The 18,360-nt window shown below is 44.1% G+C and overlaps 1 protein-coding gene across 1 annotated transcript in view; it reads right to left on the bottom strand.

Moving 5' to 3' along the window:
• The window catches only part of HCN4 (hyperpolarization activated cyclic nucleotide-gated potassium channel 4), a 107,712-nt gene extending 89,516 nt beyond the window's left edge, over nt 1-18,196 (bottom strand). The window contains 1 exon segment of the mRNA XM_010005893.1: nt 17,493-18,196. Coding sequence (XP_010004195.1) covers nt 17,493-18,196 — 704 coding nt within the window.
• Nucleotides 18,197-18,360: the final 164 nt, after the last annotated feature.

Below are 18,360 nucleotides of genomic sequence, written 5' to 3'. Positions count from 1 at the left end.
GAACTCCTCCTGCTGCTAACATCAGGCTCTTGTTTGCAGTGAGTTATTCAGGCTGGATTGGAGCACAATGAATGAAGGAATCTTCTAAAAGACTAATGCTGCTGGGATCTTGGGGCTATTCAGGTACTGAGACCCCAGGCGAGAGATGAATCACCTTCTAAAAATGCAGCAGTTAAGCAAAACACAAGTCCAACTGCCTCTGATGATTTCAGGTCTCAGAAGAAACACACTGTGCTAAGGCTATGCTTGTCTAAGGCATCCACATGAACCCATTATCCCCTCCAAACATTGGATGCTGAATGAATTACTGCATGTACTGAAACACTATGTAGCTCACAACATGTTTTTTCCTTTTGATCTCAAAGCACTTTCTGGCAGGTGGCTAAGTCTCACCATTAGTATCTGAAAGCTGGGGAAACTGAGGCAGGAAGAGAGGCAGCCCTTTCCTAAGTACCTAACTCACATGCAGGTCTATGGCAGAAAGGAGAAGAGAGACCAGGAATCCCGACATCCACTTCTGTGTCTTACGGGCACTCAGCTCACACCTTAGCACTTCAGCTCCACAGAAAGGCAGTTCCCTTCCCAAGGAGTTACTTGCCTCCAAAGGCCTTTTCAGTTTCTGAGAGACTAGTATTTGTTGTCCCCACAGACATTTCTGCATTGAACTGACTGAAATGAGGAAACCCAGCAGAAACTTGAGGGCAGCAGGAGACTTGGGGAAAAATGAGGAGGACTTGGTGAATACTCTGAGATAAAAGAATGGAAAACTCAGAAATTGGACATTTAAAATACATTTTCCTCTAGGAAGGACACTGTCAGACACACTTGCCCGAAGAGCATGCTTTGAATCATCAATCATACAGAATCTGAACTTTCAGGGCATATAAGTTCTTTCCCTCTTGTCAGAGTGGTAGGAGTCATTTTGGCTTTTCATGTTCCTTTGTGGCACAGAGCATGTTGCCTGACACTCCATAAAGGAAGCAGGTGCTGGGGCATCTGGGCATTTCCACTTAACACATACCTGGCTTTTGCCAAGATGCAGGATGCTGATGGATCTCTCCTGCTCTTTCCAAGACACACTGCAAATTTCCAACTTTTGATCTTCTGTAGAAAAGGCACATCTTTGTGATGTGACAGGGATTCCCAGGGGAATCTCCTTTATCAAAGCTCTAATCCATGTTGCAGCACCTCAGTGACCTGCACAGTCCTCTCCAGCCACTTGTTTCACCGAAGAAACCTGGTGCAAGTTATAACTGCAGCCCTTTCCTTCCCTACCATCCTGAATCCCTAGTACAAGCAGTAGGAGGTTGCATAACACCTCTCTTCAAAAAACATACAAAGCAGGACAACACTGGTTGGAAAACTGTAACATCCAGTGCTGCTCCTCTAATACATACACTACTTTTCTGCCAGAGGGATCCAGACAAATAATGATGGGCACCATTTAAAAATGCTTAGATAAATCTTTTCCAGTATGGGCTGGACTCAATCTACTCTATTTAAGTCAATGGAACACAGGCATTGAGCCCTGGGGGAGCAAGTGCCAGCCCTAAATCATTTATTTGATTAATTGTTCTTGGGAAGGAAGAATTCATTAAGCATTCCACTCAGCAATTAGAAATAAATATATTTTTAGAATTAACAACCTGCCAGAAACAAGTTGTTTCAGAAATATATTCAGATTGATGCAGCCCATTTTCTATCCATACATAACAAGGAGGCTCCAGCCTGCCAGTTTCCACCCTAAGCCAGAGGGATATTGCAGAAAAAGGCAGGACAGTCCTGTCACTGAGGAATTACTTGTGGTGTCTGCACAACTCAAGTTATGGACATAAAATGGGAATAAATATTCTTGCTATTTCACAGAAGTATTACAAAGCTATTTCTACAAACAGCTGGGACAGTGCAGATACGATAGTCAAGAAAAAGCAATAAATAATGAAAAAAAAGCCAACCTGTATTTGCACTTCAGCATCAGGACTCAGCCAGGCTACAAAGTGAATGTGAAACAACAATCTCTTGAAAGACTTTTTGACATATGACCAGTATCATTCCCACAGAATTCAGCTATAACTGAAACATGCAAGTAGTTTTGTTAACACAGTAAACAATGACCAAAAGGACAATGGGACAGGCAGCTATGCCAATGCAGAGGTATTTGAGCACTGTCCTGTCTATCTAAGGTGGAGGATTCCACTGACAAATGAGAAGTAAGTGTATATTTTAAATCTACCTGATCCTGTTTTAAATTTTAAATCCCCTTATTTCAAGGCAGAAATACATCACAAAGCTTGTTCCATTTTCCTCTTTTGGTGACAACAGGGTCTGTTCATGCTTGCAGCCCAGAGAACCACATGCAATTGCAACATGAGCAACAGCACTTTGCTTCCTCCCCAGTCTAGAAACATGCACTTCTGGTCCCCAGTCTGGAAGAAGAAACCCCAAAATAACCTAAATATGCTTTGAGTACTAGAAGTTACAGCCACAAAATATTATTTCAGACTTTTACATTTTGTGTCTTAAAATAGGAAACTTGTCTTACCCTTTCCTTGTGGCGTCCACAGGCAAGCCTGTTCCCTGCCCTGTTTTGGGTACCTATGATGGCAGCAACATCTCAGTGAATTCCAGCTTTGCCAAGAAGCAACACAAGAAAGTAGTCTCAACGGACCTCTTCTCTAAAACATGAAATATACTTACATTTTTTCAGTCCTACACATACAGAACCAAATTTGGAGGCCACTGCACCTGGCACTGACTTAACCTTTGCTCTCCACAGGAGCAAGGATGTGCTAACATATTATTTAAATTAGCTGGCAACTTGTGCACTTCAACAATGCTTGATTATGTGACTTCTGTGTTTTCCTTCTATTTAGTTAATGTAGTTATTCTGTTTGAGTAAGCTTAGCAGAAGGGCAAAGGCTAGGGTTTTCCTCTGTGTTCTTTCAAATTCATCCCACCAGAAATACTTGGGATGTGACTCAGCCCAGTTGGCTGGCATTCAGGAAGGCTGAGGAAGAGAAGCACAAAGATGGTGCAGTGATGAGGGTACCTGCAAGTCACCCAAGCCAGCACCCTCAGCACTTCTTGATTTCAGTGAAGAACAGCAAAAGGTCTTTCACTGGATTTCACGAAAAGAAGACAGTAGATGAGTTCTGTTCTCAAGTATATTTTATGCCATTAGATCTTCAGATCCTAAATTAGGGATCTCCTTTTTGAAAGTCACCATTGAATCAGAAATGGCTGTTTTGTGGGCAAAGAGCAGGAAATGCAGTGCTCTCAGATACTTCCACTGTAGCAACGGAGCTTGCCTCACTAAATCCTGCTTTGAAGATCTATTCCACAAACATCAAAATGTGCATGTAATCTGGTATCTCTTACTCTAGGGCTCCACCTTTAACCCTTACAACTAGAGGTATAACCAACCATATATCCTTTTCCATTTACAAGCTTCCACTTACCTGTCCTTACTTGAAAGAGGTTCTCTTCCCCTGAAAAAAACTCAGTCACTAGGATGTGTATGGAAAGAAAGGCCTAAAGCTTATTCATGGGCTGAGCTGGGAAATGTGAATGACTAACATCAAGGCATCTTGTTCAGCTCTTTCACAGCTTGTCTCTGTACATCTTATCTAAGAAGATTAGAAAGAACTGCTGATGACCTGCCATTCCTGAGAAAATGTGTGTGTGCCCATTACACCAGAGGAAGTGTTTAACAGCTCAGCCTTGTGAGAATAAAACCCTGCAACAGCTGCCAAGTCCCAGAGGGGTCACATCTCTGACTCCCCAAGTGATGCATGACTTGTATACATCAGTGTCTCCAACAGCTATGCACACTGATAGGCATTGTCTTCCATCTCTACAGACAAGCCAACACCTCTGTCATTTCTTGTTCACCACAGGATGCTCTGCCCTGCAACAAGAGTGGTGCTGACTGGGGGACTGAGCTTTTGGGAATCTCACTGCTTTTTTTTTTCCCCTGCTTTTAAATTTTGGCTATGGGAAGCAGAGGACTGGAGAGACATCTTGAGGTGTTTTAGGTGGGAGGAAGAATAATAAAGAGGTGGTGGTGGTCTGGATGTGGGAATGCCATCCTGTGGTACCAGAGGGAGTGATCTTTGTACAGTTGTCTGACACATTCAGCTCTGTTCTATGCTCACGAGGCACTTGTATTATTAGATGCACCTCCAATATTATGTATTAATTTCCCAAGCAGACTCATTCACACACAAATAACACATCCACCCACATGCAGTAATGCTTAGACAGACACAAAGCTACCCAGCAGCCAATTATTTGGGGTGGGAACAGCTTGCATGAGCTCATGATGAAGCTTAGCCTTAATTTTACCGAGCTAGAGAGGCTGGGAGCTGTGCATTGCTCTCCTGACTGACTGCAGATCTCAGAGCAGGGCAGGTGATGTCAAGGCAAATATTTTTTTTTTTCCTGCAGTGCAGATTTGCTGTGTGAATTCACTTGCAGATGAGGCTTCCAGGTCCTCAGGTCAGAAGCAGGAGCCTGAGGCCATATCCATATTTGCCACTGTTAGCCTAAAGTCTCCTTTTAGCTGAATGACTAACATCAAGGCATCTTGTTCAGCTCTTTCACAGCTTGTCTCTGTACATCTTATCTAAGAAGATTAGAAAGAACTGCTGATGGCCTGCCATTCCTGAGAAAATGTGTGTGTGCCCATTACACCAGAGGAAGTGTTTAACAGCTCAGCCTTGTGAGAATAAAACCCTGCAACAGCTGCCAAGTCCCAGAGGGGTCACATCTCTGACTCCCCAAGTGATGCATGACTTGTATACATCAGTGTCTCCAACAGCTATGCACACTGATAGGCATTGTCTTCCATCTCTACAGACAAGCCAACACCTCTGTCATTTCTTGTTCACCACAGGATGCTCTGCCCTGCAACAAGAGTGGTGCTGACTGGGGGACTGAGCTTTTGGGAATCTCACTGCTTTTTTTTTCCCCCTGCTTTTAAATTTTGGCTATGGGAAGCAGAGGACTGGAGAGACATCTTGAGGTGTTTTAGGTGGGAGGAAGAATAATAAAGAGGTGGTGGTGGTCTGGATGTGGGAATGCCATCCTGTGGTACCAGAGGGAGTGATCTTTGTACAGTTGTCTGACACATTCAGCTCTGTTCTATGCTCACGAGGCACTTGTATTATTAGATGCACCTCCAATATTATGTATTAATTTCCCAAGCAGACTCATTCACACACAAATAACACATCCACCCACATGCAGTAATGCTTAGACAGACACAAAGCTACCCAGCAGCCAATTATTTGGGGTGGGAACAGCTTGCATGAGCTCATGATGAAGCTTAGCCTTAATTTTACCAAGCTAGAGAGGCTGGGAGCTGTGCATTGCTCTCCTGACTGACTGCAGATCTCAGAGCAGGGCAGGTGATGTCAAGGCAAATATTTTTTTTTTTCCTGCAGTGCAGATTTTGCTGTGTGAATTCACTTGCAGATGAGGCTTCCAGGTCCTCAGGTCAGAAGCAGGAGCCTGAGGCCATATCCATATTTGCCACTGTTAGCCTAAAGTCTCCTTTTAGCGCTGCCAAAGCAGCACACAACCATCAGAACCGCCCTTGTTTGCAAGTCTGTGCTTTGGCCCAACTTTCAATCAATGCCTGTAGATAACAAGAAGCCAGACGAATTCACCCCATTTGGGTGCTGGATCAGGAGCAGGTGATAGCAGAATGCCTGTGGTGCAAACAGAGCAGCAGAGGGGCCTAGACTAAGAGGAATACACTAAGAGAAGCTCCAAACAACATAACTATACATGGTGTTTGGTAAATCTGAGGACCAGAAACTTTCCAAATGCAGTCAGGGTTGAGCCAACAGTCATCGCCAAATCAGGAGTTTGATTTAACTATGCCTTCAAGCCAGGTTTTTTTTTCCAATTCATAGAATCACAGAATCATCAAGGTTGGAAAAGACCTTCGAGATCATCAAATCCAACTGTCCGTCCTACACCCCAGATACCACCAAACCGTCTCCTGAAGCACCACATCCACCCCTTTTTTGAACACATCCAGGGACAGTGCCCCCACCACCTCCCTCGGCAGCCTGTTCCAATGCCCCATCACTCTCTTCCTAATATCACTTTTTCCCTAATATCCAATCTGAACCTCCCCTGGCACAATCTAACCCCATTTCCTCTTCTCCTATCATCGGTCACCAGGGAGAAGAGGCCAACACCCACCTCACCACAACCTCCTCTCAGGTAGTTGTAGAGAGCAATGAGGTCTCCCGTCAGCCTCCTCTTCTCCAGGCTGAACAGCCCCAGCTCCCTCAGCCTCTCCTCATAAGTCCTGTTCTCCAGACCCCTCAACAGCCCAGTTGCCCTTCTCTGCACCCTCTCCAGCACCTCCATGTCCTTCCTATCCTGCAGTGCCCAAACCTGCCCCCAACGCTCAAGGTGCAGCCTCACCAAGGCTGAATACAAGGGCAGGATCACCTCCCTGGTCCTGCTGGTCACACTATTCCTAAAGCAGGCCAGGATGCTGTTGGCCTTCTTGGCCACCTGGGCACACTGCTGGCTCATGTTCCCAATTGTGGAACAAGCCTAGTTGCTCTCCAACCATAACATACACAGCATATCACTTTAACCATGGCTGACATGATTCGAAGCACACCTGTGCTTGCACTGAAAACCAAGAGTCACAACTGATGATCCAAAAGATTCAACAGTTGGTGAGCTTAGAGGATGTTTTCTGCAAAGGGCAGACACCCTGCCAGCTCCTGTGTCAGACCCTTTATTCAGGAGTGTTTACTAAGTCAGGAAGTTACATATTCCCTAAGAAGAGAGTAGCACATCTTGCAATACACATGATCAGTGAGGAAAACGTGAAACATTTTCTTTTAGAGCCTCCAGACTCAACAGCCCCTCTGGGCAGCCTGTCCCAGTGCTCTGTCACCCTCACAGTAAAGAAGCTTTTCCTCATGTTCAGGTGGAACTTCCTATGTTCCAGGAAGAAATTAAGAAATTCTCATGAAACTGCCTTGTAGATATTAACCACACCCTCAAGGACATCTGCTTTAGCACCTCCTGTTATGTTAAAATATTTTCAGGTTCTACAGCATCTTTCATGGCCCCTTGCAGTACCATAAGGCCCTTTTCAAAGTTGGAGAAGTCAAGGCACAAAGTTCAGGATGGCTTAGAGGGCCAAAAGCAGATGCTTGACCTGCTTTCCAGTTTGCCCTGCTATCCATTACATACTTCTTGTGATTCAAAGCATATCTGTAACTAAATGAGCATAGCAGAATAGTACAAATGGGTCTGTATTGGTATCAAGGAGAATAGACCATGATCTATGGTCTACACTGGTGCTTTCTTCTCCCTTCCCCACAATTCACAGAAAACCAGGGATGGAAAAAAGTATTCCTTGTTATTAATAGAACTTGTGCACACATTAGTGGTTTCAAGCAAAGGAGAAAGATTGAGCATAAAGAACTTGTGCTTAATGAAAGCAGGTTTGCTATTGTTAAAAAAGCTGCTTAGAGTCAGTCATCATTATAATTTCTGTTCTCATTTTGACTGTTGAGATAGCTAGTCCAAGCCCTGACATGGCCAGGGAACGTCACCTTTGCACTGCTTCACTGTGCACAGTGCAACTTCTGCTTCTCTGCAGAGAGCCAAGATGTCCCTGTGCTGGCCCAGCCCACTCTCCTGTGCCTGCCTGGTCCTTCCAGCCTCGTCACAAAGGTGGACAGAGGTGAGGGAACAAGCAGAGCAGAGCTGGGTAACGAGGGGCCTGCGCTTCCTCCCGGCACCACACATGCCCAACTCTTTTGCAGATGAGCCATTGCACAGGTTAACAATGATGTTAGTGCAGCGATGAGTTAGCACCTTGCCTGGAAATCTCCTGTGAGGCAACAGCTGGGAGGAAGGAACATATGTATGTGGAGTCCCCAAGTCTTTGGAATGCAGCTGTTATCTCCCTCACAAGCTTTGGAGTGCTGATAATTTTGCAAGACATTTCTTTCCCACACTCAGCAAATCCAAATGCACTTCATTACATTTTCCACCCCCCAAACATGCAGGGGGTGGAACTGAGCATCAGGCTGCAACAGTGCTCAACAGCTCTAACCAGGAAAGCTGAATCCCATCTGAGTTCCTCTGCATACAGGCTTACTGGAGCTGTGTACAGGGATGAGGAGTTACTCAGAGTACAACTATCCATTTCCTGGCAGTCACAAGAACCCTGAGCACAGCTGTGAAAAAAACAAAAGGAGTTATAGCTCCTACACTAGTCAGCTGGCAACCTGCAGCACCTCTCCTGCCTCTAAGCTCTTTAACAATACATGTATAAACACAGACAACCTCTCCATCCAAAGAGGCAGAGATTTAAATCCTTAATTAGCACATTTGGAAGAGTCACCACAAATGAGATTAGCTTTTGTGCATCACTGGGGAAGCAGCTGTACCCCTATAATGTCCAAGTGGTGGGGCCTCAAGCTGACCTTGGAATTCCCCTTTGGATGCTCATCTGCTTTGCTCTCGTGGCATTGTCTTCCCCTTCTGCATGCAGCATCTCCTTCAGGAGTTAACAGCCTGGCTTCACCTCTGTCTGGTGCTCATACTAGGCACAGGGTGACAATATTTGATGTCAGCCACTGTGAATACACTGGATATATAATGGAATGCATAAATACAATTTGTAAAGGGGCTTCCCAGGTAGTAAACCATTCAACACAGAAAAAGGGCAGAAAAAGGGCTCTTATAACAGCACCTTTTTAGCCCAGCACACAGCTGCTCTCTCTTCTGTGCTTCTGGAGTCCTAACTGCTTTGTCTGCTGACAAAACCCTGGTTTCAGTGCTGTCAGCACTGCAGAGCTGTAGAGCTGCACAGAGCCAAGCTGTGTTCTCATCTGCCTTGTGATTCACCAAAAAAAATTGCCCACTTAAGCAACGATACCTGAGCAGTTCTTACTGCTTGTCATATGTAAAGCAGTTTTGATTTGGAGACCCCAAGATGAACTTGCAGTGTCGCCTGGTCAAGACACCTTGTCCTGACTTGTAGGCTGAAAAGCAACTGGTTTACAATCATCTCAGTAAGAAGTACTCAGATAATGTGGGAATCAGCTGTACTGCTGCTGGAGGAAGAGGTTATCAAAATCTTTCAGAACAGAACTTAAATCAAGCCTATTCACCATAATAACTCTCACTCTTATGCAACACAGAGCGAGTAAATCTCATTAAATTATAGATCAGTGGACAACAAAAAGGCAATGGTGTCACGAGCTAGGTGCTGCCTGCTTTGAAAGGTGGTTGTGGATCCTACACCTGCACCAGCAGTTACCAGAACGCATGTGGGACACTGAGAACCAAGAGAGGAGAAGATGACATAGCTTCATATGGAAATAAACCCATGCTCTGTTACAAACCAGGGAAGTGACAGAAGAACATTTGTATGAGTTGGTGCTTTTCTTAATTCTTCCTCTTGGCCTTGAGTTCTGGAAATAGTCTCACCCCTTCACAAATAGGAACAGCCTGGACCTTGTTCAGCATAACCATTTTGGAGTGAAATCTTATGGTGACATTAGTCACTTCTCTATGGACTGGCCTTTCCCTTCACACTCATCAGTGGAAATGGGCTTTTTTTAAGTTCTCAGAGACAGAAAAGGAGTTGGCACCTTTCTTTTGAGTGACATTCATCTGTAGGTAAATTGATTTAATAGCTTGTTAGAGTGCCAATTAGAACCAACAATAACTCAATTGACCTATAACTGCCTTGGCACCAAGGCAGCTTTCAAAAATAAGAGAAAGGAAGAAATCTACGCTCTGGCAGAGATATGAGCTCAGATAAGTTGATTTCAAGAGCAAACTGAGGGATTCATGGGCTTGCTCATGAGATGCTTATAACACATCAGAAACAAACACAAATTTCAATGGTTTCAAGCTAAAATGACACTTTGTTATCTCCAGACAAAGATCACTCTTTTATCTGTGTAATAAATGGATTTCAGTGCAGCAGCAGTGACTCTAGAGCAGGAAAAACCCAGTACAACAGAAAGCACTAGCACAGTTACCTAACCAAAATAACATTGTATTGAAAAGCTAAGTTTACCTCATTATAGTAGTACTGAAAAGTCCTACACTGTCTGTGTGTGTTTACCAACTAACACTTTGAAAAAACACATTTTTCCCTTCAAATAAAATGTATTATAGTAATGCAATGGAGATTGTACAGAAGTGCAATTCAAATTCATAATTTTAAATGCTTAGCTCTAAGGATTGAGATATTTCAAGCTGAAAAAATAAAAAATGCATGGATTTTGTTTAAACATTGGTGGGCTAGTAGTGTGCAAGGATGGAAAGAGGGATAATGTGGAAGGGTTTTAAATTACCAGGTAAAATGATCCATTCTTAAATCAGGAAGGAGAGCAGGGACTGAGAAAACTGAGATTGTCTGAAGAGTAAGAAGGACAACAGCAACTAAGAATATATAGAAGGAGAGGAACCTAATTTGGGAAGAGCTACCCAGAAAAAAACCTGAAGGATAATGATAGAGACTGACAAGGGAAGAGAAGTGGACTGAGTAAAGTGCCAAGAGCAACGCACTGGAACACGGAGCAGGGGGGAAGAAAAGAGTCATTGCTAAAAACTAAGGTGAGGTGGAGAACAGTGATCAGAAAAGCTGGATATTGGGACTTAAGGCTGGCTGGGCAAGAAACCTGCCACAAGAAGCCTGGAAAATTGAGAAAGACAAACTGGAAGGGAGAGATAGGAAAAAAAAACAGGTTGGAGAGTGAGGCAAAAGGTAAAGACCTGCTACGGCCACTGTTTAATTCAGAGCAGAGGGCAGGGCAGCATATCCTTGAAAAGATCCATACATGCTAATGGGGGGAAAAAACCCCTGCCACAAGAAGCCTGGAAAATTGAGAAAGACAAACTGGAAGGGAGAGATAGGAAAAAAAAACAGGTTGGAGAGTGAGGCAAAAGGTAAAGACCTGCTACGGCCACTGTTTAATTCAGAGCAGAGGGCAGGGCAGCATATCCTTGAAAAGATCCATACATGCTAATAAATTCAGAAATATTATTATGACAAGGATAGGGATTGTTTTTTTAAATCCTTACCAACTGTACAAACCCACCGACTTAAAAATTAGACTGCAAAGTCAAAAGCTTAGGTTATGAAATAGCAGAACGGAGGTTAGCTGTACATAGGTATTACGTGACAGTCATTACATGATTCCAAACTGTTCTCCCCATATAATTCCTGCTTCATTCAAGATGAGAGGAAGGGCTTGAGACAGATGTGTGCAGGGAAGAGATTTTCTATAGGAGCTTATTTCTTGCACAACCTGGAAGGTTTGCAGTAAAAGAGATAAGGAATTGCAGAATGAGATGTGATGGTTAAGACAGATGAGTGGTGCCCTGGAGATTCTGTCTCTGCCAAAAAGTTTCTGCAGAGGTGTTAGGAAAAGCACTCAATCCAAAACTGTAATTAGAATAATATTCGTAGATGATGATTAAAGTGAACATTATGTCATTGTTTACACCTTTTTTTTTTTTTCCTATAACAGATAAACTAACAAACATTGGAGGCTTGGGAAGAGGGTGGGTGAGATCAGCATGCCTGTTTCTCTGTCTGTCTGCTCACTGAGCTAGTCTAAGAAATGGTCCAAATCAGAATGTCCCAATCCTTTTGAAGCACCAATTACTTTTCAAACAGGTACTCACTGTCTCTGTGCCCTTGTCTTCTGGGTCACAGCAATGTCTGATTCCTTACTAAGCACCCACAGTGGCAGAGCTCTGAACACAAGGTTGGCTCTGTATCTGTGCTCTGCAAAACAGGTCCTGAAATGGACTACACCAATTAATGAATGTTTTTGACTTTAATCTCTCTGAATCTCCACCAGCCTGCTGTAAACTGGGGATGATAGTATCAGTTTCCTAGCCAAGGTGTCAGTATGGAAAATGAACAGTTATTGCTATTATAATTGCATATATTATAAGTGCAAAATAAAATTTAAAAAGCCATGAGGAAATTAACCTATTTCTTTCAGAACAGGATTTGAAGAAGATGAAATAAACATGGTGTGCTAAGGAAATGTTAAACAGTTTTTCACAAAGGAACCACCCCTGTGTACACTGACTGAGGCATGGGCTTCTGTGGAAGAGATAATGTGTTCATCTGTCAGCACAGACTTGTATGAAGGGCCTGAATTAAGTTTATGCAAAGAAATCTTAATCAAAGCACTTCCTTAAATCACAACGCTTGCTGTAGTATTTGTTTATACTTTCATCTTGTTTTCGGCACATGAACATGCATAGAAATACCTTAATATTATATGATTAAAGTCTTAACACATATTACAGTGGTATGCTGAGGTGTTTCATTTATTGAGGCCTTCCTGTTTTCAAATGCTGCCTTTTGTAGCATCTGAATATGTCTCATACAAAAAAAACTATGTCCCCACATTGATAGTCAAGTGTGGGACTCCTCATCCTCTACCTCATGGCACATCATCACCTAGGGCATGAAACCTGGGATGACCTGCTTATGGACATGGGAAGTATGGCTGCACTTGTTTGGTCCCCTCAGCTCATGGTCACATAATCAGGTCTCTTTTCCTGCAGGCTGGCTTACAGTCCACTGAAGACAACAGAAGTCCACTCCATGCTGTCCAGTAGGATTAGAATTATCCCTCATATTATTCCTGTTTGGATCCCCTCATTCTGCTCCAGCAAAACCGCCCTGGGAATTGGCAGGAAAGTCGTCTGCAGTAAAGACAGCAAGAAAGCATCTCCCTTCCTCAGCCAGCAGCATCCCCACACTATTTTGAGGCAACTGACATGAGCACAAACAAGAAGAGAGCCAAGCCTCAGAGCTGCCCACCAATAAACCTGAACCTCCTTTGCACTTTGTGTTTGTTTCTAAGGACAGACACAGGTTCTCCTACTAGCACAACTGTTTCCCCAACATTTCCCTCTCAGCAGAGGTTTCACTGAACCAGAATTTCAATTCAGTATACATAAAGCTCACACAATGGGTAGCTTTCATTTTACTCTGCTATAAGCAGTGGGCAAGTCACAAGATCAGAGTTTGCCATTGTGGGCAGCCTCTGAATGCAGACATGAAGCAAGGCCGGCACAAGAAGCAGCTTTCTGGGCAGCAGGTGGAGAAAAGGGGGTCCTTGTCTGACAGCAACACCCACCTAAGAGAACTGCCAGTGAGCAGTGCTGTATGCTTCGCAAATTGTTTTCCCTTCTAACAAAATAGTGGAAAGCTTACAAATAAAAACAATCTCCACAGAGAGAGCAACATTCGGTGAGGGACTCTGGAAATGACTCCTGCTTAGGAGAGTGGAAAAGATAAACACATATCCTTCCCATTTGTGCTCAATCCCACCAATGCTACTGGGCTCAGTGTTTGGTACCATGATGAGTGAACCCCACTGATGTCTCACAAGAAGACAGTCTGAGTGACTCTGCTTAGAGGTCTGGACATGAAGGGCATACAATGATTTTGTTCTTTAGGGATCCCCCCAGCTTTTTTTTTGGTGGCACAGAAACCTCCCCAGGTTCCCAAGCAGATGGGGGTGCTGGCAGGGGAAGCAAATAAAACAGAAAGATGTGTTTGCAGACAGGTATTACAAGTCAGGAAGAACAGTCAAAAGAAATATTCTAAAATCTGAGGTTGGGAGTGTCACTGGGTGGAATATTTTCCATTGTTTTCAGGGAGGTAGCAGCATCTCCTTTCTCTGAAGAAGTTAACAGATTACTGGGCAATTAACAATGTGCAGTTCTATGTACATCCCTTGTTTGGGCTATTTTGGTCTTCCAGAGGGTGTCTTTGTTCTCAGGCCTTTTGAAAAGCAGCATGCTGAACTTTTTTGGATAGCACCTACAACCAGTATGCTTCAGTCAGCTACAAACTAGATAGACCATTGTTTGCCTGGAATTTTTTTATTAAACCAATTGTACTGGATCAATGCTTCCTCTAAGCAATAAATTACAATTCTATCTATCCAGTGAAAAGGCTTTTGGAGTCACAGATACATCTTGACCTAGGAAATAAAGTTTGGCTCCGCACTGATGTGCAATCAACCTCAGATGCAAATAAACTCAAGCAGCTAGCACATACATCTGCACCTCAGAATAGGAGCCAGTATTCTTATTTTCATCAGAAATTGCTAAGGCATCTCTTAAGAGCTTCTAGAACTGGTCTACTGCATTAGTCATGAGTACTCAGGGGCACTGAGTTTGATCTTTATAAAGGTCATTTGGTGTCTTTTCCCCTCACAATGGACTAAAAGCAGAAATCAACAGAGCCTTAATCTATATTAATTTGCTTTAGTCTTGGAGGGTCATAGATTTGCCACTGGAATTAGCAATATTAGATGATAAAATGATAATTTAATAAGACTATGATGAAAGCTTCTGTTCTATTCCAAGACAGGAACTCCTTTCGCATAGCACAAAGAGCAGCAACTCCACCAAGTCAGAGGAATTACACCAGTGACATTTCACAGCAGGATCAAACTCCAGTAAACAGGGCTGGCATGTTCCATTCAAAACTTCCCATCTCGAGCTTTACTGAGACAGGAGTCATGAGTTCCGGAGCTCTACCAAAATGCCTGGAGATGCACCTCAGTTTCAGAGGTGAAACTGGTTTCTCCAAAAACTCAGCAAACAAGATCAGTGTCTAAATATGTAAATATTTAGATGTGAAACTTGTACACCAAGTGCTGCTGCACAGCTTTGGTGACAGCAAAGTGCAGGATAATAGAGACTTCTGCCTCTTCCAAGATCCTAACCCTCCAGAATTTGTACCTATCTATAACGAGAAACAATCATGAAATTGCACAGTGTAATTTGCATAGCAGAAAAGAGAGTCCTTTGGGTCTAAGATATAACTCTTGCAAATATTTTGATAATACCTTCTCTTCGGTGCAATCTGCTGCATTTCAGAGGTCAAAAAATGTTATTTGCATTCTCGTGAGTTGTTTCCAAGAGAGATGCTTTAGTAGCATTCAGAGGAGGGAATACAAAACCCAAACAGAATCCAGGAACACTCCCACTCTTCTCCTTCAAGGCAGCCATTGTTCAGAGGTCATTTTTCATGGAAGCCCACATAGTTCCCTAAGCAGCAGTCATATCTCAACAGATATGCTGCAGATGACCTAGAAACAGGAGTGAACGAAGTTCCCCGGAAAACGTACAAACTGACCATACAGTGGTGCATCCAGCTCCTTCTGGTCTCTTCAGAGGTCTGTACAATCAATCCCATCTGATGCTGCTACACCACAGCAGGGAGAAAGCACAGATTTGAAAGCAAGGCTTTTATTACTAAATTAGAAGAAACACAAAGTGGCAAGACCTCAGCCTGCCTGGGACCTGATCCCAAGCAGAGAGTGTCCTGAACTGGGGGTACAGATACACAGCTTACTGTGCTTTCTCTGCACAAATGCAAAGCCGCATCACTGGAGGATTTTATTAACACTAACGAGTCATATATGCATTCCTATATATCTGCACACATATGAACACCCAAGTGTTGGCAGCCTCAGTGTGATCATCTGTCTTGGGAGTCCAAGCTTGCCTGCATTTCATTCCTTTTTGTAAGGCCAGGAGTGGCCCCACAGCCAAGTAACTCAGAAATAAAAACTTACCTAGTGATTTATTGTACCATTTTAAGGCATAAGCATGGGTTCAGTGGGAATATTTAAAAAATAAACTCTTAGAGGATCATCTCACCTTGGGCAAGGTGGTTACCTCAGCTACTGCTACAATCTTCTCACTGAAGTTTGTCAGTCTGGTTCTATATTGAAAACAGTCATAAAGATGGAAGAGAATAAGTTCACTACACAGATACAGAAAAGATATGCAAACTGAATGCCACTTTTGCATAAATCCAAATTCAAATCACAGACTAAATCCAGAATTCCTTGAGGCTGTGACACACAGAGAACACCTTGCTACAATAACCCAAGAAAGCACAGTAGTTCATTTTAAACTCCAAACTCAAGGCAAATAATGTAAAAATCTTTACCTGAGAGTATGAAATTGGTCTTGTACCTTTTATAACTAATCACACTCAAATTTCACTGTGTTTCACTTCATCAGTCACAACTGAGAGGAGATTTTATACCATTTATATCTGTGTCTGAGTAAGGCTGTTCTTACAAGGACTATGTATCATGATGCAGCTACTGGAAGCCCTCACATGCTCAGTCAGCTGTGCGCTTGGGACACTTGAGTGCACTGAATTTAAACGACAGTGCAGTCTTCCAATTCACGTAGCCTTCTAATAACATTGTTAATCCAAGCATATATCAAGGAATCTGTTCAGTGCCAGTGCTGAATCTTCTAAATGTGTGGACTGCTTGCTAAATCCCTAGAAGGTAGTGTCAAGAGGTTTCTGTCACCCGTGTCTTTGGGCACCCAAATCCACCCTGGAACTCCCTCTTGCAATTACCTTGCTCACTGTATTTTAGGGAATAATGCAAGGTTTCTTGAAGAGTCCAGGAATTTAATACAATCATCTAGCTTGATATGTGTTTGAATAGTGTCTTCTACTGTGTGGTTTTAAATGTGAGACATGAGCCAGTTGTAATTAAAGTTGAAGCAATAAACCTTAGCCATTGATTGCACTAAGTAATTAATTATCGATTGTAGTACTTTACATACATATTGCAGAGCACAATTCACCTGTGCTGTAGACAATACTCAGAAACACCAAAACACACCCCTCTGCTACACAGAATGATACCAAAATTGGCTCTAGGGTTTACAAGTTGATTTCCTATTAACCTTCATGGCTATGTTGCTGTCTGAGTGAAAGAAAGCCATTACTTTCAAAAAGACACAGTTAACTATTCCTTATCCAAATGAATTTTGCAAATAAGGATTTACAGTTGCAAAAGAGAAACTCTTCCTCTGTAAGACTCTGAAGGTGTTAAGTTCCTTCTCAGCAAATGCTGCTATCCCCTACACATACCAATTCCCGACAAGCGATGCTGCAGTAAGAAGCCCTACAGAACAGCAAGAGTAGCAGCATCCTCCCCTGACTCTTGGGAAAGGAGAAGGGAGAGGGACTTTAAGGTATATAAATGGGAACTGAAACCTTAATCAGGCAGACCATAGCTCTCAACTGGAGATGTAAGACTAGAAAAGCAGCAGATACCATGCTTTTAGTCTAGTTGTGCATCAGGTGGGAACATTTTTTCCCCATCGACACTGAACTTTTGTAGATGCTTTCCCCTCTAAAAAGCCAAAGCGACAGATGTTTGTTGCTTTAAAAACACAATTTTAAATTAACAATAGCGGGTTGACACTAAAATTAAACTTAAATATAAATGAAACCTGCAGATTGTTTGACTGTAACAGATCTGGGATGTGTTCTCTGACTAGAAAATTAACAAGGAAAGTTACATTTGGGTGTGTGCTGTGTGGAAAGGTCTGAGCTGGACATGGTAGGGGAAGGGGCAGGCCAGCTAGTTTTGAATGGGCCAGGAGGGGGGGGATTGTACCTGAAGTCGCTGTAGGGATGGATGATCCAGAACCCAGCAGACTTAACCCTTTCCTGCTCCCTCTCCACGGCCTTCTGGCTGCCAAACATCCTCAAGGAGAATTTGTTGACCCCCGGCTGGAGCATGGCCCCGAACTGCCTCTGCATGAAACCAGCTTGGCCCAGCCTCTGCTCCTCATCGGGAGTGATCTGGTCGCACCCTCCACTTCCTTCCACTTTGATGGAGGTAGAGGAGCAAGCCCGGGGGGGCTGCTGTTGAGGCTCTGGCGGGGATGCTGGTGGTGGGGGTGCTGGCAGTCCCTGTTCCAGCTCCCCACTGCCGGGGGGGCTCTTGTCCTCACTGGGGGAGGCCGGCTCCCCTTCCCCACCGATCAGCCTCTTCTCCTCGGCCGCGTCGTGCAGGTGCCTGCTGGTCAGCGAGGACAGGCTCCCTTTGAAGCGGCGGCAGTCCCCGTTGGTGCTGGTCTTGGCACTCTTGCTGCCTGCCTCTGTCTCCAGGAGGCCGGGGTCTCCCCCTCTGCCGGGGTCTCCCCCCAGTGCCCGGGTGCTCCCAGCAGAGGGCGAAGGCAGTGGCTTCAGCCTGATGCTTTTTCTCCGGGTGTCCTTGTCGCTGTCTTCCTCCTCGTCCATGATCGACGCCTTGGGTCCTATCTGCTGGGGCAGGCTGTAGAGTCTCTTGCGCATGGAGGGGGGCAGCGAGTCCATGGCCAATGCTGCTGCTGCTCAGTTGGAGGGAGAGACCTCCCCACTCTGCCCAAGGAGGGCAACCGTCACTGCCCGGGACAACACCCCCAGGCCCCTGCCTCCACCTCAAGGGGCAGAAGGGACCAGAGACTGGCGTGTCATCTCCTTACCAGACTGGTGCAGCC

The sequence above is a fragment of the Chaetura pelagica genome, unplaced genomic scaffold, assembly GCF_000747805.2.
Source record: "Chaetura pelagica isolate M959 unplaced genomic scaffold, ChaPel_1.0 scaffold369, whole genome shotgun sequence".
NCBI lineage: Eukaryota > Metazoa > Chordata > Aves > Apodiformes > Apodidae > Chaetura > Chaetura pelagica.
This window is presented reverse-complemented; position numbering and strand designations above follow the sequence as displayed.